The sequence below is a fragment of the Triticum aestivum genome, chromosome 2B (genome assembly GCF_018294505.1).
Source record: "Triticum aestivum cultivar Chinese Spring chromosome 2B, IWGSC CS RefSeq v2.1, whole genome shotgun sequence".
NCBI classification, from domain to species: Eukaryota; Viridiplantae; Streptophyta; class Magnoliopsida; order Poales; family Poaceae; genus Triticum; species Triticum aestivum.
Window position 1 is genome coordinate 31,939,210 of NC_057798.1, and position 22,954 is coordinate 31,962,163.

The 22,954-nt window shown below is 42.9% G+C and overlaps 1 protein-coding gene across 1 annotated transcript; it reads left to right on the top strand.

The window, feature by feature from the left end:
* Positions 1 to 20,380: 20,380 nt before the first annotated feature.
* LOC123040171 (uncharacterized) lies at positions 20,381 to 20,930 on the top strand. Its single transcript, XM_044463099.1, has one exon. The coding sequence runs from the start codon at positions 20,391 to 20,393 to the stop codon at positions 20,652 to 20,654; it is 264 nt and encodes an 87-aa protein (XP_044319034.1). The 5' UTR covers positions 20,381 to 20,390; the 3' UTR covers positions 20,655 to 20,930.
* Positions 20,931 to 22,954: the final 2,024 nt, after the last annotated feature.

Sequence of the window (22,954 nt, forward strand, 5' to 3'; positions counted from 1 at the left end):
TTTTCGGGAGCCCATTCGGAAAGAACTCCAAAGTTAAGCGTGCTCAGCTTGGTGTAAGTTCAGGATGGGTGACTGACTGGGAAATTGCTCCCGGGTGCGCACGAGTAAGGACAAAGTGCGCAGAAAATACTATTATTGATCTGTGGGGCCAGTCTAGATCTCGTCAGGAGTAACGACCACCAGCGGGTGTGTCCGGGGAGTTACAAGTCCTCCCTTCCTGTGTTCGGCACCGCCTCATCCCTCGATCACCTCGCCGCGCTGCAAAAACTGGACCGATGGCGACGGGCGACACGGCCTTTCCTCACCACAACGAACGCGGCGGACGCGCCTCCCCTGGTTTCGTGACGAGCAGGTACTCTCTCCTTTCTTCCCACCCCTAGCCCTACTGAACGCTCTCTTTACTATCATAATCTTTTGCAAAGAAAAATTTGAATAATTACCCAACCGATTTTCTGGGCATGCTTTCAAGCTTAATTGTTAGTAAGGTGCATTTATTTTCTACAGATATTTCTTCTGTTAGATTTTGCTTAACACTGCTTCAAATTTCCATTTTGGAGGGCGGAGTTGTTTCTAGAGTCTAGACCTGGACATTTTTCGCGCCTTGATAGGAAGCAATGGTTATAATAAAGAAAAAAAAACACTTCATAAGTTTCTTAGAAATTAGAATCCTCCTTTTCCCTTGAAAACAACCATCTTATTAACCACCGAGCACCATGATTTAGGCCATAGTGTCGCACAATGATACCACTTCTTTCTGGAACTTTGCATGTAACACACCAGTAACCATTTATTACCATATCATTCTAGCCATATATGTTTTCTGGCTTTATTAAATCCATAGACCATTTTGTTCAACCATCTTAGTACCAAGGTTCCCTTCTATAGTACTCCTAGAATATAGTACTTATTTCAATATGGAGGTAATGGATAGCTAATGCACCCCACCAACCTTTTCGTTGTCAAAGCATGTTTTTTTCTATTAAAGAGACCTCGCCTCTGAAGTTTGGAGATCTCATAGTCTCCTATATGTCATGTATCTGACTCGTGAGGAAAAGAGAGAAATAACTATTAGAATGTGTTGCACTGCTGCATGACGATAGGAATGGGAGGGTTACGGAAACACATCACCTGCATTACCTGTTGCTATCTACTCTAGTGGTGCCCCATTCGCCACTACGATTACCAAGCTTGTAGGCAAAGCTCATGCACGACCTGGTTTCTGGAGTAAATAGTCCATGATAGCGCAACAGCTTGGTTGCAGATGATAGCACACAGAAGACGGAGGATAGTGCGTGGACCTATGTCCAGAAGGACCTTGGCCTCACAACGTAGGATCCCAAGTCGCGTTTGTGTGGACGTGAGAAATACTAAGAGGAGGATATCACTTAAAGTCAAGTAAGGAAGTAAGTATGAACAATCATGCCTTCTAGGCAAGGGATGTGTCATGCACGCAACCTACACTATTGGACCAAACCAGATCAAAATGTCAACTGCATACATGCATGTCCGAATCTGCTCCAAACAAATCATATTTGTGTAAGAGGACTCTGAAAATATTGGACATAGCAGCAATTTAATTGGTGCTCCACAGAATAATAAACTTTGCAGGATTAAATAGTCAAACTCTTGTCCACACAAAAACACATTCTCAATATTAAACAGCATGTCTTGCACAAGAAATAGATATGACAATGCAACTAACTATGTTAATAAAATTTCATCAAAAATGTTTGTTTACAAAGGATGCATCATAATAGATTTTTGTCCCACAAGGTTTTAATTTAAGATTATAATAGTGAAAATTGAATATTCATGCGATCGCACTGCAAAAAGTAGACCATGCAAACCTGTGAAATAAATCAATATATTATGTATTTGGGAATGTGTTTTAGAGACCTTCCATGAAGCAACAAGAAAACTTTAAAGAGAAGAATTAAGGTAATTCAAGTTGCACATGTGTAAGCATTACTTCTCCTGTAGATCTAGTTATACGTTCTGCTCGACTATGGTGTCATCTTATGTTTCTCAAAGCTCCGCTTGTAGGTTCAATTATCTATTGCTATATTCATGATCATTATCTTTTGCAAAGAAATACCACATGGTCAGTGTCTAATTGTTTTTGTTGTATGCTTTTAGGCTTTATTGTTTTTATTAAGATATATTCATTTTCTATTGATTTTTACATGCTAGGTTGCACTTCTAGAAGAGTGCTTCAAACTTCCATTTTGGAGGGGAATGTCCATTCTGAACTTGGAACATCCTTTCTGTGCATTAGTGAAACAAGGGTGATAATAGAGAACATGTGTACCTCATGAGGTTGTTAGAATCCTCCTTTTTCCTTTCGAAGCGACCATCTTATTAACAGCTCAACAATGTGAAACTAGCCATAGTGTTGCATAATGATGCCACATCTCGCCAGAATTGTGCAATCAATAATACAGTAACCTTTCTCTGGCCTTATTATACGCCCTCCTTTTCTAAATATAATTCTTTGTAGATATTTTATTAGGAACTACATATGAATGTATACGGATGCTCCGTATATAGTCTATAATGAAATCTCTAAAAATGCTTATATTTAGGAACGGAGGGAGAACCATTATTCAAAATATATCTCTCTTCTCCACATCTATTAACTGCAAAGGCCATATGAATTAAATAACATCTCCACTGTAGCCAAAAGTCGGCCTTAAGGCTGATGTACACACGGCTATTGTTGGTCTTAAACATTGAAGGAAAATCTTAAATAGGTAATCCCTTCATCCAAAAATACTTGTCCTAAAAATGGATAAAATGGATGTATCTATAACTAAAATAGGTCTAGATACAACCATTTGCAGGACAAGCATTTCCGGACGGAGGGAGTATTAGCTTGCAACCTAGCCATGGTGTTGAGACTCGGCCACAAGAGGTAAACAACTCATTTGCCTCTGTCATCTCCTCTGTCCGTAAGGGCTCCATTGGGGTGTGGAATATGAGGCCATTGCATGTTCTCTTCATTGAATAATTTGAGATACAAACAGAACAAAAGGCTGCAATGGTGGTCCAGTTTATATGATGGTGGGCTCCAGAATATAAGACGATGTCATTCTAAGCACCGGAAAAACATTTATCGGACGAAATATAAGTATGTCCGTTGTAATAACATCTTATATTATAGGACGGATGGAGTAGATACCTAGACACCCACTTTAATTTGGAGATAATGGTTAGCTAATGCGCCAACCATCCTCCATCTATCAAAGCATGACTTGCCCTTTATAAATAACACACTACTACTGGAGTTTGGAGTTGGCGGTTTATTCTCGTACTCTTCGACCAGTCGTGTATCAGACTCGTGAGAAAAAGAGAGAAATGACACTTCAGATGTGTTTGACTAGTGCAAAACGATGTGAGTGCGAGGCATATTAAACACATCACCTGCTGGTTTTCACAGCAATGTTGTTCCAGTAACCCCGGTTGATGTAATATGTATCATGCAAGTTGAGTAAGTTCATGCATGACCAGATTCCTAAATTCCCAGCTTGATGAGAGTGCAACACTAACATTATTGCAAAAGATGGCACTGGGTAGTGGGTAGAAGCAAGTTGACGAAACCTCTTAGGGAGCATGCTCACAAGAATGAAACTCACAGGAATTGATTCTCAGCCTGCGAGCCTACCGAATTTTTTAAGGTCGAAAAAAGAAGCAAAAATAAATAGGTGATTTCATGGTTTCCAACTATATAGATTTCTTAAAAATTATTTGGATTGCATACAACATGTGTCATGTGATAAAATATATAGATTATTTGCAGGAGTTATTGAGAAAACAGTACGGAAGGTTACATCACCCTTGCAGTGAGTAGCCCCATGAGGAAAACCCAAACATGCCACTGAAGGCATTCTTATTATCCATCTTACTAGTTCACTATGCTAGAAACAAGTGTGGCTTAGATCATCAACAGCCGGGCGCCCCAAATCCTCCCTATATGTCCAGGCCGACGACCCGGTGACATGCTGGTCAAAAATCACATATTATCCACTTAGGCTCCTCAAACCGGGCCTAAACGGCTGAGTTTTCCTGGACCCCTCATATTCAGCAAAATCTAGGGAGGATATCAGCATGCCCGGGCGCGCCCGGCCCGTCCTCCATGTCAGCCCAGCGCATCCTCCACGCCAGCTCGGTGCACTATGGCTGGCACTGCACCCACTCCTGTCCCCACAAAATATCCGATGAGAAAATCCTAGTCAAACTCAGTCACACTCAACCTCACAGCTCCTTCTTCATCGCACCCACTTCCTCTGTCCCCCAAATTGATCGCCGCTCGCCATGGCCGATAGTGACTCCGATCGCATGGACTAGGAGAACCTCGCAAAAGAGTCCGATAGCTCGTTAGCGGCCGACGAGGAAGAGTCAGCGCTTCACATTGGCCTCTATCGGTCACCGCAGGGTACTCGTGCCGGCTGAAGTACAGTCAGAATCAGTGGGGCGCACATATCGGCTCCGGGAGGAGCAAAACCGAACCGCCCAGCCCATGGCAGGCACCGTCATCTCGTTCTCTCCTCCTCCTCCTCCTCCTCCTCCTCCTCCGCTTTGGACAGCGACGATGAGGACGAGGACACACCCGGAGCTACCAATGCCTACGCCAAGGATAGTTGCCGAGACCTCAAGGGGAAGTGCCGGCGAGTAAGTTGTGAAATTCCAGGGCCCTAACCAGACTCTTTTAAGTTTCTCTCTTATAATATATGCAAGATCGAATTGTGTTATGTTTATATCTATGCCAGATTGCTGTGTTCATATGTTGACCTACGTAGAATTGTCATTTGCAAGGTTTTGTATGGATTTCAGGTAGGACATCTCAGGGATGTGGATGTGGAGAGCGAGAAATGAGGTTTGCCCGGTCACCTCCAGCGGATGCGTCCGGACGCGTCCACAGACGTATAAGAGCCGAAATTAGATGATCGCGACTGTAGATTCTCTAAGGAACACGAGTAGTGCAAAACTAAATGGGAGGAGGGGGGTGGAGAAACTTGTGCAGTCTTATTTTTTTCTGATGGATTTATTAGCGGTAAATTGCGCTTGACTGTGCTGTCCTTCGAGTATGCCATAAAAGGGTCATGCTGCCATAACAAAACAAAAAAAATCATTAGAAGAACAATTGCATCGGTAGTTCACGTCAGACTGTACTGATAGCTTCATAGACGCATCAGGCGTTCGTTGACATGTACAATTATCCTGATTATAAGCGACATATCAACAACAAGATATAGAGACTTCAATGTATATATTTTTTTAAACTGGACTTCAATATTTATAGTTCTGAAGGCATATATCGGAGTGAGCAAAGCAGAAAAGTTCTTTTTTTTTAGGAAGGAAAAGTTCTATACCCAGCCCCACTCTGCATTGCTTCTGGCAAACAGCTGTAAGCCTGGTTCGGGAAACACTATTTGCTTCTTCTCAAAAAAAAAGGGGGGGAAACACTATTTCCGATTTAAGGCACCAAATCAGGGAAATCCTACGTCCCCCGTGGGCGGCAAATAGAGGGGGCAACTCTTTCTCGGTAGCGCGATATGTGCTCGTTTTTTGGGTTGTTTTTCTGTGCATTTTCTGTTTGTTTTTTACTTTTGTCCATTCACTACAAGTTTGTTTTACGTTTTTTTTTTACTTTTTGTGATATTTTGTGTCAGTTCTCTGTTTTGGGTTCCCCCGCAAAAAAAAAGTTCCCTGTTTTGGGTTTCTCCTGTAAAAATTTTATTCTTATCCCTTTTTCGATTTGGTTTTTCTTCTTTTTATTCTTTTTGCACATTTTCTTTTTTCATAGTTTTTGTAATATAACATCAATAGTTTCCAAATGTATGGTGAAATATTTATAATACACACTGAAAATTATTTAGTATTCGGTGTACATTTTTCAAATAAACAGCAAACATTTGTTCTGATATTTGATGCACATTTCTATAATATAAATTGAACATTCTTTTTATATACGATGATTTTTTTAATTTCAATATTTATATTGATATTTGTTCATATATGATGAGCATTTCTGAACATACACAGAACATTTTTATATAGACTAGACTTTTATTTTTTTTAAATGATGATTTTTGCTAAAACATAGTTGCAATATATTTTTGGATTGGAAACGGAACTAAAAACAAAAGAGAAGTAAAACACAGAAAAACAGCCGAGGGCAGAATAAGCCAGCCCATTTTCTCTGGCGGACGAGCATCAAATCTATATCTATACCTAATATTAAAGGATGGTGCATTTCTCCAATTTAGTATACGATGTACATTTTTCAAGTGCCCACAAAATATATAATTTTGATATATAATGACCAATTCTGTGATATAAATTGAATATTCTTTTAATATATGCTGACTTTTTCTAATTTTCATATATATACATTGATATTTGTTAATACATGATGAACATTCTATTAATATACATAGACCATTTTTATATTGACTAAACTTTTTTAGAAATAGTATTTTTTTTTCAGAAAATATATTTGCAATATATTTTTTTGGTCTGAAAACGAGACTAAAAACAGAAGAGAAGAAAAACAAAGAAAAAAACGGTCTTGGGCAGAATAGGCCGGCCCATTTTTCTGGCTCGGTCTTCAGTTCTGATTATTATTAGTCCGGCCCTAGCTGTCTCAAAAAAAATTAGTCCGGCCCTAGCAGCAGGCACGTTTGTTTTTGGTCTCTGCTTCACTCATTCGTTTTTAACTTCTGTTTTTATTTTCAAAAACATTATATGGACAACACTTGTTGCAAAACTTAATTTTCTTGATTAAAAATAATTATCCATGTATTTGAAAATGTTAATAAATTGTAAAAAATAATTGCACATCTTTTAGACAATGTTGACAATATTAAAAAATGTCATGCATTTAAATAAATGTTAGTGACATAGAAAAACTTATACAATGTTAATAAAATGTTCATGTAATTCAGCAAAACTACATATACCATTACAAAAGTGTACATGGTATATTGCCAAATGTTCACGCACTTCAAAAGATATGTATTTAACAATATTTTACAAATATTATACAATGGGATAATGTCTGTATAGTCTTAAATAAATTGTACGCGTCATTCAAAAAATGTATATTGTTTATTTCAAAAAAAATTCAACACATATGCAAAAGAATATTCAAACCATTACCTCAGAAATCTTTGTCAGATATTTGAAAAATCTGCAATGTGTAACAAACAATTAATATACCATATGTACATGAAAAATATACATAGTTTAATGGAAAATTAGAAATTTATACTGACATTTTAAGAAATTATTTATACAATGTAGTTCATGCAGTTTTAAAAAATACACCCTCCGTCTCATAATATAAGAGCGTTTTTTACACTAGTGTGATGTCAAAAATGCTCTTATATTATGGGACAGAGGGAGTATTTTGTGTCATTCCAAAAAAGTTCTACACCTATTTGAAAAATGTTTAACATGTATTCAAGAAAGTGTTAATAACATATATTGAAAAATGTTTAACATATATCCATGGACGTAGCCGGCTGCATCGGATGCGAGGTCGGCCGATTCCATGGGATAGGAATTTACATCCTTACCGTTTTCATTGTCCATGTGAGAAAATGAAGAGAGACTGCTGGATCTGTTCACACGAACGAAGGAATAAAAGGATGGAACAAGATTCTTTCCCCCCTAAAGCTATGGGCCTGCAGGATATGCACTACATCTATTTTTTTTCTAACTAATTAAACTACACACATGCACAACACGAAGGGGATTGGACCGTGCTATCTCCGGAGGTGATGCGAGAGTAAAATTATCAACTAATGGTATACACTATATAATAGGAAACTTTCTTAAAAAACTATACAACTTATATCAGTAAACGGAGGGAGTGGAATATAGAAATCAAAGATAATCATCGAAAACGATGGAAACTTCCGAAACCGCTTCCAGGAAACATATTTGGCCCGCCGAACTAGCAATCGCCAGAGGTGAGACTGATCGTTCTGTCGGTACGGGTGAGGCATAGCCTTGGCGACCCAATAAAGGGTTACCGTAAGCAGCACACATTGGAAAGTAAAAAAGGGACAGCCCATAAAGACGACAAGTTCCCTCGGTTTATTCCAGCCAGTTCTCCCTTATTTTTCTTTTATTTTTCAATTCTTTTACTCATTTTCTCCATTTGTTTTTGTATTTCTTTCATCTTTGTGTTGTTTGTTTTTGTTTTTTCTCTTTCTCTTTTTTGATATCATTTTCAAAAACATTGTTATCTATAAAAAAATCTTGATTTTTTTTCAAAATTTGGTGAAATGTTTTGAATTTTCAAATTTTCAAATTTTGAACATTTTTAAACTCATGGATTGTTTTTCAAAATAGTTTTTTTAAATTCATGAAAAAAATACAAATCCACAAACATTTTTTGATTTTAGCAAGTGTCGATCGGCAGTTCATCCGTGGTCGATCACCAGCGAGGCACGACAGGCATCTATGATTCAGAAACCCGGGCGCCTACTGTCTACAATTAGATCTAGGTCAGGAGGTATATTTTGTACTAAAAATATAAAAAAATTGAAGAAAAGAGAAAAGGGGGCTAGACCAGGTTATCACAACTCATGCTTTAAAGATCTTACCACCTAACTAAAATCACCTTTGACAGCTATGTTCTTTCTCATAGTCAACTTTAGCCAAACTTATGACCTGCCATGCTCCCTGCAATGAAGAGGAAAAAATATAACATGTGTCATATGTCATACTGAATGATAGCTGAAAAATTGAGATATAATAATGCCCTTCTCCATTAAATTACAGCTATCCAGTAGTGAGGCATCCTTGCATATTTTCACACTTATCTCTATCTGGAGCATTATTCGACAATACTAAAATGTTTTGCACCGAGAAAGTTACTGAGTTGGAGAGAAAATGCCCTTGCCCCACCAGAAATTGTCTCGCCTAGGTGGAGAGTCCACAAGATAGTAAAGAGGCACTGCCAATTGTCGAATGGAAATCAACATAGAGAAACTTAGAAAGCTCTATTAACCTATCTCTCTGCCTATAAATAACGCATCACCAGATCTCGTGTCTCGACCCAAAATCATTATAGGAAAACCAGCAAGCAATTATAACACTTCTAGGGTTTACCGTCCAGCTGCACGATGAAGCTTCTTCCTCTGTTTGTCCTTGCCATGGTAGTGGTTAATGCTTGCACCGTGTCTTCTCGCACGGCACCGAGAGAGCATGTACTAGATCGAGTAGTGAAGATGGCAGCGACGGGAGAGGGGACGACGATCGACAATCACCATGCGATACCGAGGACAGAGTATAGCAGCTGGAGCAGCCCTGGAAACATGCCCGGAAGTGGCCATGACATTGCTAGCGAAGAAGCCAAGCCATAAGCAGCCTGATATATGCATGCCTTTGTACGTAGCAGACTTTGCATGCCAGGGTACGTATACATACTCTTTTGAGTCATATATATAGTAGTAGTTCCATGTCGTGGGTTCCTCGTTGTGCTACCTATATGTAAATTTTGGGTGAGCCGGATCATGTCTATATATTTTTACAGATGTTCTGTTTATATTGAATAAAGCAACATTTCTCTATATTCATTGATAGTTTACAGTATGAGCTCTTGAGTACTACCAAGCAGATGAATCAGTCCGAAATATTAGCTTTATCTATACTAGAAGAACCATAAGAATATCAGCGAGGTACACAGTGAATCCTTTGTTATATGAATAAAAAATAAACCATTTACTTGAAGTTGATATTGCTATGGACTCATAAGATTGATGTTGAAGGAACAATATAATTTTGCTAATATATGGTCTAATAAATAACCGGGAAACCATGAAACAATCAAGTGTTGATTTGACAAAATAAAAGAAATATATAACCATAACTATATGTAGACATGAAGGGAAACATGCATGTGCATACCGCATGCAATTGTTAATGAGAGTCTGGCCTGTTGTCTACTGGCATGATACAATTGCACACTAGTTAAGATCTTTAGTTGTTGAAATAAAGTTTTTGGCGAACATTTCACTTTGATGAAAGACAGTCCTCTCTCCTCAAAGGGCATGCATTGTTATGTAAGCTGAAACTACACCAATTTGTTTATCTAAGCTAAAACCAAACCAATTTGTTTATATAACTTTCATATGATACAATTTGATTGAAAACAACTTCACTGAAAGCACTTTACATAAATTACTTGATAAAGTACAATATCTCAATCATAGAATATACACTAGTAGAAAAAGGGTCAAACGTGAAGCACATTAGTGCCGGTTTGTATTAGAGCCGGCACAAATGTATACATTAGTGCCGGTTCCAACGGTTAGCCAGGCCGCTCCCATTAGTACCGGTTCGTGGCTAACCTTTAGCACCGGTTCGTGCCACGAACCGGTACTAATGAGGGTGGTGGCAGGATGTTGCCAGTCTGGGCCCCACCCGGCACCTTTAGTACTGGTTCGTGCCACGAACCGATACTATAGGTCCTCCTGCATATAAACTCTTCGTCCAGCTCGCTCTGTTCTCCCCCCTTTCCCCTCTCCTCTCCTCTCTGTTTTTCCTCTTCTCCCCTCGAGCTCATCACACATTTTGCCCAAAATTTATCAAGATTTGAAGGCCCCCATCCATTCAAGTGATCACAAAGGTTAGCAACTTTGTCCTTTCATCTCTCATTGCTAGATTAGCTCTTGCAATGCTTTATATAGTTATTAATTTGTGAGTTTAGTAATTTGGGAGGAAATATATATACGTGCTAGTATTTGATTTATATGCAATTTGAGGTCAAAATAACACTTAGTTTGCATATGTAGGTGTGGTTTACTTAGTGCCTTCTAAATCTCCGTCGTAACCACCGTCGATCGCCCGCATTGTCCCGTCGCCGGCACCACCTTGTGGTGAGCCTCTTGTTCATGAAATTTTATATAAAAAATTGATGTTTGTGTGATTTGGATATATAGTTACTCGTATAATAATTATTTTACCCGTACGTTCTTTGTTATACATAGTGCCATGGTTTTGATATCCGTCCCCGTCGGCCCTCGTCCTTGTTATGATTCGGATGTGGTATATTCTCTTTTAAAACTATTTGTTGCATTTCGTGTTTATGACAAATTATGCCCATCAAGTTGACATAGATATTTTTATCTAGGAGGTATGTGAACCGGAAATTCCAACCGACCCTATTGTCGAGAGGTTAAATTTAGTTGAAAGAGAAAACGAGTACTTGAAAGAAAAATTGAAAAGAATTGAGGGGGAGAAGATGGAATTGGAGTTGCATGTTGCTGATGTCGTCGATGATCACAAGATCAAGAAGGAGAAAATGCTCTTGAAGATTAGAAAGATTAGAAAATATGCCATCGATAGTGAGGCTTGGTATCATTATGCTGTTGGATCAATTGTTACCTTAGTTGCGATCTTGATCGCATTTGTTGTTGCATTTAAATGCTTTAGCTAGAGAGTTATTTGTTTGTTGCATTTAAGTGTTGTATGAACTTTATGTATGAACTTGTATTAATTTGGTCTATTCGGTGTTGTGTAATGAAGATGAGCCGGCAATGGATGTACGATGACCGATGCTCTCCCCAGTTTGTTGAGGGCGTGCATACTTTTCTGCTTGTGGCTGAGGCAAACAAGCGGGCGGATGGTTTTATGCCTTGTCCATGTGCTGGCTGTAAGAATGGTCGCAATTACTCTACGTCAAGAACCATTCATGTCCACCTGTTTGAGTCCGGTTTCATGCCCCACTATAATGTTTGGACCAAGCACGGAGAAAGAGGGGTTATGATGGAAGACAATGAAGAAGAAGAGGACGACGACAGCTATCCTGGCCATGGGTTCCCTGAATACGATGATACAACAATGGGGGAAGAAGCTGAGACGGTAATGCGGGAAGAAGCTGAGCCAGCAATGCGGGAAGAAGCTGAAGAAGAGGCATCAGATGAGCCCGTTGATGATCTAGGTCGGGACATTGCCGATGCAAAGAGAAACTGTGCAAGTGATTTGGAGAAGAAGAAGTTGCAGCGCATGTTAGAGGATCACAAAAAATTGTTGTACCCGAATTGCGTAGGTGACAAGAAAAAGCTGGGCACCACACTGGAATTGCTGCAATGGAAGGCAGAGAATGGTGTATCTGACAAGGGATTTGGAAAGTTGCTGGTAATGATAAAGGATATGCTTCCAAAGGACAATGAATTGCCCGAGAGTACGTACGAAGCAAAGAAGGCTGTCTGCCCTCTAGGGTTAGAGGTGCAGAAGATACATGCATGCCCTAATGATTGCATCCTCTACCGCGGTGAGTACGAGGATTTGAACGCTTGCCCGGTATGTGGTGCATTGCGCTACAAGATCAGCCGCGATGAGCATGGTGATGTCGAGGGCGAGCGCCCCAGGAAGAAGATTCCTTCCAAGGTGATGTGGTATTCTCCTATAATACCACGGTTGAAACGTTTGTTCCAAAACAAAGAGCATGCCAAGGCGATGCGATGGCACAGAGAAGACCGTAAGAAAGACGGAAAGTTAAGAGTACCCGCTGACGGGTTGCAGTGGAGAAAAATCGAAAGAAAGTACGGGAAGGAGTTTGCAGATGACGCAAGGAGCGTATGGTTTGGTCTAAGCGCAGATGGCATTAATCCTTTTGGGGAGCAGAGCAGCAACCATAGCACCTGGCCTGTGACTCTATGTTTGTATAACCTTCCTCCTTGGTTGTGCATGAAGCGGAAGTTCATTATGATGCCAGTGCTCATCCAAGGCCCTAATCAACCTGGCAACGACATTGATGTGTATCTAAGGCCATTAGTTGAAGAACTCTTACAACTGTGGAATGGAACAGGTGTATGTGCATGGGATGAGCACAAACAGGAAGAATTTGACCTAAAGGCATTGCTGTTCGTGACCATCAATGATTGGCCTGCTCTCAGTAACCTTTCAGGACAGACAAATAAGGGATACCACGGATGCACACACTATTTGGAAGATACCGACAGTATATATTTAAATAGTTGTAAGAAGAATGTGTACCTGGGACATCGTCGATTTCTTCCGAGTAGGCATCCCGTAAGAAAGAAAGACAAGCATTTCAAAGGTGAGGCGGATCACCGGACGAAGCCTCGCCACCGTACTGGTGCTGATGTACATGATATGGTCAAGGATTTGAAGGTGATATTTGGAAAGGGTCCTGGCGGACAATCTGTTCCAAAGGACGCTGACGGACGCGCACCCATGTGGAAGAAGAAATCTATATTTTGGGACCTGCCATATTGGAAAGACCTAGAGGTCCGCTCCGCAATCGATGTGATGCACGTGACGAAGAATCTTTGTGTGACCCTGCTTGGCTTCTTGGGCGTGTATGGGAAGACAAAAGATACACCTGAGGCACGGGAGGACCAGCAACGTATGCACGGAGAAGACGGCATACATCAGGGTCATGCAAGCTACGCTCTTACCAAAGAAGAGAAGGAAATCTTCTTTGAATGCCTGCTCAGTATTAAGGTACCGTCTGGCTTCTCGTCGAATATAAAGGGAATAATAAACATGGTAGAGAAAAAGTTCCAGAACCTAAAGTCTCATGACTGCCACGTGATTATGACGCAACTGCTTCCGGTTGCATTGAGGGGGCTTCTACCGGAAAACGTTCGATTAGCCATTGTGAAGCTATGTGCATTTCTCAATGCAATCTCTCAGAAGGTAATCGATCCAGAAATCATACCAAGGTTACAGAATGATTTGGTGCAATGTCTTGTCAGTTTCGAGGTTGTGTTCCCACCATCCTTTTTCAACATCATGACACACGTCCTAGTTCAACGGCTACGAAAATTTCAGTTTCCCTCTCTGTTTGTTCCTCTATTTCCGTCTCCGTCGCCGTCGCCGCCGCCCTCGATCGTCTCCGTCGCCGCTCGTCTCCGTCGCCGCCCCCGTCCCCGTCGCCGCCCCCGTCCCCGTCGCCGCCCCGGGCCCGTCCCCGTCACGCCGTCCCCGTCCCCGTCGCGCCGTCCCCGCCGTCGCCTCGCCGTCGCCTCGCCGTCCCCGTCGCCTCGCCGTCGCCTTGTCGTCGCCTCGCCTCGCCGTCGCCTCGCCGTCGCCTCGCTGTCGCCTCGCCATCGCCGTCGCCCGCTGTGAGCCCTCCCCGAGCCCGTACACACACACACAAGCATGTTTAATTAATTTAGATAATTAGTCTTTAATTAGTTTAGATTATTTAGATTACTATTTTGTATGTTTAATTAGTTTAGATAATTAGTGTTTAATTAGTACACACACACGTATTTTGTATGTTTAATTAGTTTAGATTATTTAGATTATTATTTTTTCACTATTATATATGTATGAATGCATGTTAGATGGATATAATTAGTGTTTAATCAGTTAGAAATTAGTGTTATATAGAAATGTTAGAAATTAGTGTTATATAGAAATGTTAGAAATGTTAGAAATTTTAGTGTTATTTAGATTATTTAGATTAGCATAATTAGTGTTATATAGAAATGTTAGAAATTTTAGTTATCAAAATCCAATCATTAAAAAATTGTTACTTTTTGCGGGCATATAGCTAGTATTTGTTCTCGACGATGCCCGGCCCGCGTCCTCGCCGTCGACCCGTCCGCGACGACGTCTAGCCGACCCATGTCCGGGACTGGACTCCGCCGGGCTGGCACTGGGAGGTGCTGCCTGGAGGGGCGCGCCGCTTGATGAGGAACCCGGCCCCGGGTCCCGTCGTCGACCCTGATCTCGTTTGGTGGCGTTCGCGTGGGCCAGTTTCGGTGCGGAGGGACCCGGCCCCGCCGGAGGTGGTACGTCGCCGTGTCAGGGAGGAGGACGAGCACGTCCATCGCTACATGGTTGCGTTAGAGGGCGGCAGGTTCTCCAATACTTGGCAGTATCTTCGGGGATCTCACTTCAGCTATGATCCTGTGAGGGTTCCTTCTCTTTGGGTGTCCACCGCCCGCGCCGCAGGAACCGCGAGTGTCCTAGATTCTTCTGTAGTATTCGATCTTTAATTAGCTAGCCAGTGATGTACTATTCAATATTATATATTATTCAAGACGATGTATTCAAGATTATATCTATTATTCTAGACGAAGTATTCGAGATTATATCTATTATTCGAGACGATGTAATTTGAATGCTAAATTGTTTTATATTTCTTTTGAATTAGTTAAATGAAAGCTATGGCAGACAATACCGACAGAGAGGGAGAATAGACCATGTTCGATATGATACGCGGGCCAAATGATGATCAGAGTGAAGAAGATTATGACGGCTCCGAATTTCTAAACAACACCGGAGAGGGTGATATGATATTCGATCGCGACGACCGAATTGATGAAGTCATGAACTACGATTATGACGATGACGAAGAACATGTTGATCCTGAAACAACAAAGACCGGCGAGGTATATATATTTATATAAGCAGGCATCTAGTGATCATCACATGTTTTAAATGACTTGAAGATATATTAACGAATCGATCTTTGTTCTTTCAGCCATCCGGATCGAGCTCAGGCAAAAGGACGAAACGAGGCCCGAACAAAAAGTTGAAGGAGGGCGTAAAGTACAATATCGAGGCAATCAGACCTAGTGGCGAACCATTAGCGCCTAAGAAGATTGCGGACAAGTTCGTTCGTCAGTGCGGAGTTCTTGTGAAGGACCAACTCCCGATCTCCCTTCAAGAATGGAGAGAGCCAGCAAAAGACAAAAGACAAAAAGACAAAGAGGACGCTGCTCCAATGCCTAAGTGGGATAAGTCTGAGAAAGAGATGGAGGATGCAGGTGCCACTCCGGTTACTAAGAGCTGGCCCCCAGGGTCAGGACTTGGTTCTATGCGCATGGGGGGGAGTTGGACCCGAAGACAGGCAATGTTTCGACAAGGGCAAGTCTGAAGGGAGCCGACGATGCGATACTTGTTGCAATAGAAGAGGCACGATCGGGGGTGTTCCAGCCCAACAGAGAGAACGACGAGCTTACGCGTGCCCTGGGAAATCCTGAACACCCGGGAAGAACACGAGGCAAGGGCGCTATTCCGTGGTATGAGGGGTTCTCAGACTGGAACACCGACTACAGAACCCGTGCGAGAAAGAAGATTGCGGAGGAGAAGAAGAGGAAGATGGAGGAGGAGCAGAGGAAGCGGGACTATGAACGCCTTCAAGGCCTAGAAGCAAGTCAAGCGGAATTTGTAGTCAAATTCCAGCGGCAGCAGGAGCAGATCGACTCACTTACCCAGCAAAGGGGGTCTCAGCAGCTGCAGCAGCTAGCGAATGATCCAGCATTGGATAGCACCGCCCCATCCATGCCGAGAAGCAGCGTGGGTTCCGCCCCGGACGACGCAATGCTGGGTAGATACCCCGTGGATCACATCACGGAGAACACTAGCTGCGAGCTACACGTCAAAATGAAGAACATATCCATGAAGGTGGCGGACGCCGTTGCTTTTACAAATCCCGCCGAGGCAACCTTCCATTGCAACCCGATTCTAGTGGGCTATGCTCGTGTCTTGGTTGATGAGGTGGTGGACCCATATTCGGAGCTAGATCTTGACTATCCTGGAGGTGACGACGAGCGCTTTCTCAGAGACGCCAAACATCGTATCATCCTATGGAAAAATGATTGCATCATCATTCGAAGGCCACCGACACCGCGTCAGCCGACTCCTCATCGAAGTCCGCCATCGAGTCAGCAGTCTCCCGCTCCTGCAAGTCCACCAAGTCCGGCAAAGTGTCAGGCCACTCCTCCTCCAAGTCCGGCAAAGTGTCAGGCCACTCCTCCTCCTCCAAGTCCGCCACAGCGTCAGACATCCACTCCTCCTCCAAGTCCGGCACAACCTCAGGCCACTCCTCCTCCAAGTCCGGCACAGCTTCAGGCGGCCACTCCTCCTCGTCCAACTCAGCCCCGTCAGCCGTCTCCGCCGCCTCAGCAATCACAGAAGAGACACCCCGTAGCTATGGTGCGTAGCGGTACGAGTCGAGGTAGTACAGGAAGTACAGGCGGAGGCAAGCGATATAAATATGGTCCAAGCCTCACGCCTCTTCCGCAGAGGGCTTATGACAGGTCCGAGGAGGAAATCGCAGCCATATCAAAGTCCGAGGTGGAAGCCCATTTTGCACCGAAACCGCCACCGCCGCCAAGGGAGAAAGTGCCTGAGGAAACGATTGACCACTTCATTCGTATGGCTCAACCACCAGCTCCCGAGCCTGTTGACACAGACTATGAGCGCCACATCAGGAAGTTAAATCGAGCACGTGTACGTAAGGAGGCGAGCTCGGGATCGAGCAAACAAGAAGCAGCTATCAAAAAATGCGGGAAAACCATTCCCCAGCTAGGAGAACAGGCGGCGCAATCGATCCCCTCGCTTGTTGTGCCAACAACACGTGACAGTACGCGCGCCCAATATTGTTGTGGGCAAACAGTTTACGTTCCTGAGGTGCGCAATATGGTAATAACAGAGGAGCATATAATGCAGGCTGAAGTTCTCAAAATCACTGTTGGACAACTCCTCGAGATCGAGCCCATGCCTGTGCCTAGAGAGGATGAAATAAAACGGAAATATGTCCGGGGCCAACCTTTGGTCGAGCCAGACAAGGTCAAGAACCTCCCAACGAGAATGTATGAATTGCATCAATGGTACATGAACATTACCAAGATTTCCGATCGATTGTCTCTCATGGTGAATGTCAAGGAGGATAATTACTACCATGAGAAAGCTGTGTCCGTTGAGTATTCTGAACTGTTTCAGTTATACAATCAAGACGCACTCGATAAATCTATCGTCAGTTGCTATTGTCTGTAAGTGATTTCTTTCTGTAATTTAAGTCTCAAGCTAGCTGTAGTGATCCTTATCATTACCTGTAATTATCCTCACTATATTCTTTTCTGTGGTATTATATGCAAGATGAAGATGTATGAAATGAGAAAAGGTGGACGCTATGGCATTGGGTTCATTGACCCAAACACCGTTAATGAATACACATGGAAAATAGATGAACGTCATCAAAAGGCCGTAGTGGACAGCATGCTAGAGTTCTTGAAGTGCCTCAAATACAATGAAGATATACTACTTCCTTACAACTTCCAGTGAGTCACACTGTCTTGTACTACAAATTCTCTGTTTTTGCCTACTAACTAGCTACATGTTTTTGCTTACATATGCCCGCTTAATTAAGACATGCAAACATGTGTGCATGCATATATCACTGGGTCTTGTGTATCATTAAAGTTGACGCCAGAACAGTTGAAATACTGGACTCACTACTCAAAGAAAAAACTGACTATAACATCTTGTTTGGGATAGTCAACAGGTAATTTCAATCATTATTAACTATATATCTCGGCCTATTTAGTTCGTCATTTCATGATATGAACCATTTAATAACCCCTTTATTCATTTTCTTTTTCGGCGGGCAGGGCTTGGGCAAGGTTCATTAGGGTTACGGACGGCGAATGGAAAGAAAAGCTTAAATGGGGAAGACCCAAGGTAAGTAATTAAGTAGTACTAGCTAGCTAGCTAGCTGCCATCTCTTTAATTATCATGCTTGATTAATTATTATCTGATCAAATTCCATTCTCGTAAAGGCCCTGAAGCAGGCGCAGGGGACTGATCTGTGTGCATTCTGCTTTTGTGAGAACATTCGCATGATGGCGTCCCAAAGGAGCAGATCTCAAAGACAGGAATGGGTACGCTTGTCAAAACACTATTCATAATTTTTACACCATTATCGATATCTAGTCACACAACTAATACACATGCATATTGATCTCCTTCTTAATAGTTCAGAGAGGTGCGGGCGAAGCTCCTAGAAACAGAGCGCGTAGAAGCACTTCAAGAGGAAATAGCGGGATTTTTGCTCGACCAGGTCATAAATCCGAAGGGAGAATACTATTACCCGCTACCGCCCCAATGAAAACCACTTCCAATTGTCATCGTGCTCCGAAGGCACCAATTAGGCTATAATGCCACTGGCTCCGAAGGCAACATGCATATGTAGGAGAAATTGTATATAGCTATACATGTGTGTATGTGTGAATTAATTAATATGATGGTTTGTGAGACATTGGTGATATATATATGCATGATTGGTTCTACTAGAAATTCTATATATATATATATATATATATATATATATATATATATATATATATATATATATATAACGTGTACAATGTGTAGTATCGTAAAATACCAGCAAACAAAAAAGAATTAAAATGGAAACACAAAATTAAATGAAAAAGAAATCATAAAACTAAAACCCCCCAAATCTTATAGTACCGGTTGGTCTTACCAACCGGTACTAAAGGACTCCAGGCCCCTGGAGCTGGCTCGTGCCACGTGGTTTCCCTTTAGCACCGGTTCGTGCTGAACCGGTACTAAAGGGGGGGGGCTTTAGTGCCCACACTTTAGTGCCGGTTATGGAACCGGCACTAAAGGGCCTTACGAACCGGTGCTATTGCCCGGTTCTGCACTAGTGATATAAATTTCATATGATACAATTTCATTGAAACAACTTACATAAATAGCTTCATAAAGGATCGAAATGGGTTTCAAGTCATTAGTGTATAGGTGCCCGCCCCGTGGGATATTGGAATAAAGAGATGTTGTCCTTTGGTTCAGTATTTTCGGAAAATGCTAATTATTATTCTTGTAACTGTACTTATTCACTAATTGAAAAACTTGACAAAATTACTGAGATTTATCTGCAGCTACAAGGTCGCTATGCTAACTAGCTAGAAAGACGCTATCTTATCTGATATATTCTGCTCAGCATTTATTCTGGACCCTCTAGTCTGCAAGAGAACTTTCATGTGCAGCGGCTGAGATGAGATCCTAGAGCCAAATGCCCAAGGGTCACGAGTAGCAGTGGCGGAGCTTTGTGGGGGCCAACCTGGGCCATGGCCCCCCAGCTCATAAGAATACATGTATATATTCTTTTTGTGTTAAGTCTATTTTTCACTAAAAATCAGCTGAAAATAATCATGTTTGCCCCCCCTCCACCCCATGCCCCCCCCGCCCATGATTTCTACTCAAGCTCTGCCACTGACGAGTAGTACTATTGTTGATAAACATGCAGTTAAATGAAGAAATCCACTGTGTTTAAGAGCTCAATGACTCCACTAATATATGTCCTTCTACCTGTATGCTTACGTAGATAGATGATGACACTTTTATTGCCCGACTGAAGCGGTTGAGTTAAAATTTAGGCATGGTTATTCTCCACCTATAATTTAAATATGAAGTCGTCGTCGCGGCGTCGTAATAAAAGCGTAAACCACTATCTTAAGGTGGAGATTTCCCAGGTATGACTCTTTGTTCAAGCTAGTTTGCTCTTGGTCATGATCATCTTTCATTCTTTGACCATTAACTTGATAAAATTCCTATGCTTGTGTCTCTGTCAAGTTAATTTAGACACCATGAAAGAGCAACTGAAAGCAAGTAGGATTAAGATTTTGGCTGCCTTGCTGGTCTTCGCCATGGTTACTCAAGGCTTGGCGATTCGGGTCAAGGGGACGGTGAGGAATGACATCACCGATGAGGCTGTCAGCGCAAAAACCACCCTCGGTGCAGGCAGCAGCACAACCGTTGACAACCACCATGCAATCCCACGGGACCAGTATAGTAGCCATGGAGGAGAGGACGGATCAGGTGGCAGTGGTGGTGATACTACAAAGAACTAGTGCCATTCTCAGAGACTGTTCTGTTCGCCCAAGATACATATTCTGATCTCTAATTTCATATTGTATAGATGCCAGCAGCGCTAATATTATTACTATTCATGCCTACATGAAATGAAGCTGCTTAAGGGAAGAGTAATGTCGAAGATAGTATGCTTGTTATTTACATCCTCACAGAAGGAAAAAGCTATGTTTCGTTTGAAGAATAAAGAAGAGCTATGTGTGTAAGGAAACATTCATGATTAACACGGCAGTCATCAATAAAATTCATGCCTGCAATCTGTTGTTCAGGAAACAACCAAATTAACTGCATACTTATGGTTGAGTACCGATTAATCATGGTCTTATGCTTCAATTTCTATGTTACAAGAAAATTTGTCCTACATGTACTAAGGGCAACTCTAATCGACGCCTAAAACTCAATACCGAAAACTCCACCCCCAAAACTGAAACCTAAAAAACATTCTGGGTATTGGGAGGGTTGCTTCTGAATGATGACCAAAACTTAATCCCCTAAATTAGTTTTTGAACTAATTTCTCCAACTTTGTGCATTCACATGAACATATTTCATTTCATAATTAACACATGAACATCATTTGAACATTGGATTTATAGTTAAGCACAATGCCAACTACATAATATGAACTACATTATTAAATGTAACTAAACATAATAAAATTAAACTAAAACATAGGCTTAGACATTAATAAATCTACCATATAGTTCAAGTCTTTTAGTCCTTGTCGGAGGAAGATGAGGAAATGACGATGAAGTTGCGAGCCTCCTCATTACCGAAAAAGGGTTTTCCCCCACTTTATATTATAAAGAAACCATTACCGATCACAGAACATTTGCTGGGGTGAATAGCACATCAAGCCCAAAGGAGAAGAGAAAGAGAAGAGAAACTAATGCCAACAACGACAACTCAACGGAACTCGGATGACCCGCCACCACTGCGCTCTCCAGAGTCGTCCCACTACACTCCTAGACTCTGTATCGCCGCGTACCCATCAGCACCTCCAAGAAGGAATGCGGCGGTGATGACACTGTTGCCTAAACAAGTCCTAGGGTTTCCCCCAGCATGCGGAGGGGAGTGGGGAATGGGTACATCTGACGCCGTTCATGAAGGAATGGTCGCACCCACAGGCGTCATCACGTCGGTGCCGGATGAGCCAACAGGGATTTCTCCCACACCCAAAACACCAATACCCGCCCCTTCCGAAGCCTTCGAGCCAGCTTGCCACCCACTAGTATGTGCCACCACGGTCTTGATTCCACCCTAATCGTCTCACTGAAATCACCATCACGAGCCTAGAGTACGGGAAGTGGGAGTGCAAGGAAGCGGAGGCGGCGGCAATGAAGCGGCGCGGGAGGGAACTACCTTCACCGTTGTCGTGCGGAAGGTCACTGCCTCCAACACCGTTGCGGTAGCCGGCTGGACGCAGCAACGCGGGCACACCATGACTCCCGAGCCCGGCCTAGATCGGCCCCGCAAAGCCGGCGGCCGCGCCGCCACCAGCCAGCATCCCAACGCAGCAGCTCCGCCTCTAGAGAGCAACACTGTAGATAGAAGAGCCACCCGCCCAGACACAGATGGGCCCATATCTGGATCGAATGGGCGCTGCCAGCCCGCGCCACCGTGAAACTCCGCCGCCAATGGCAGCGCCGCCGCGATGCAGATCCCCCACATAAAATGGCAGCGGCAAGTCGTCCCACCGTCGTGCCGCACCGCTGCCACCTGGGATAACCCCTCAAAGCCGCGCTGCCCCGCACTGGAACGTCTCTGAGAGGAGAAATGCCGGGGGGGCACTGGCGCCGGAGCAGCCCTGGCCTTTGCCCGACGACAAACGATGGCGACGGTAGAGGGTAAGGGGGTGGGGGAGGGCTCAAGGAGAAGGGCCGGAGGCGCGTCCGGTCGCCCGCGAGGGGTGACGCGGTCGCGAGAGAGGAGATGTCGAGCCTTATTCCGCCTGCTTGTTGGCCTCCTTACTCTCCTCCTCTTCCACCTCCTCGGTATCGATGTCTTCCTGTAACTCAATGAAGGCCTCCTTGTGGGCCCTTCATTGTGCCTTAAAGGCGGCACGCTGCTCATGTGTGTGATTGTAGCACGACACGAGGCCAAGGAGGCCTCGTGTTTTTGGTACTTGTCAATAGTGCATTCCTCATGAGTGGTGAACTTGGCATGGTACAGGGCCATATGGGCCTATATTGTTAGGTGTTCCGCCATGGACTCGTCGCCCTCATGCTCCAGTTTTGCGCTCAAGCTCCTCCAGTTGGAGATTTTACTCAATGGAGGATTTTG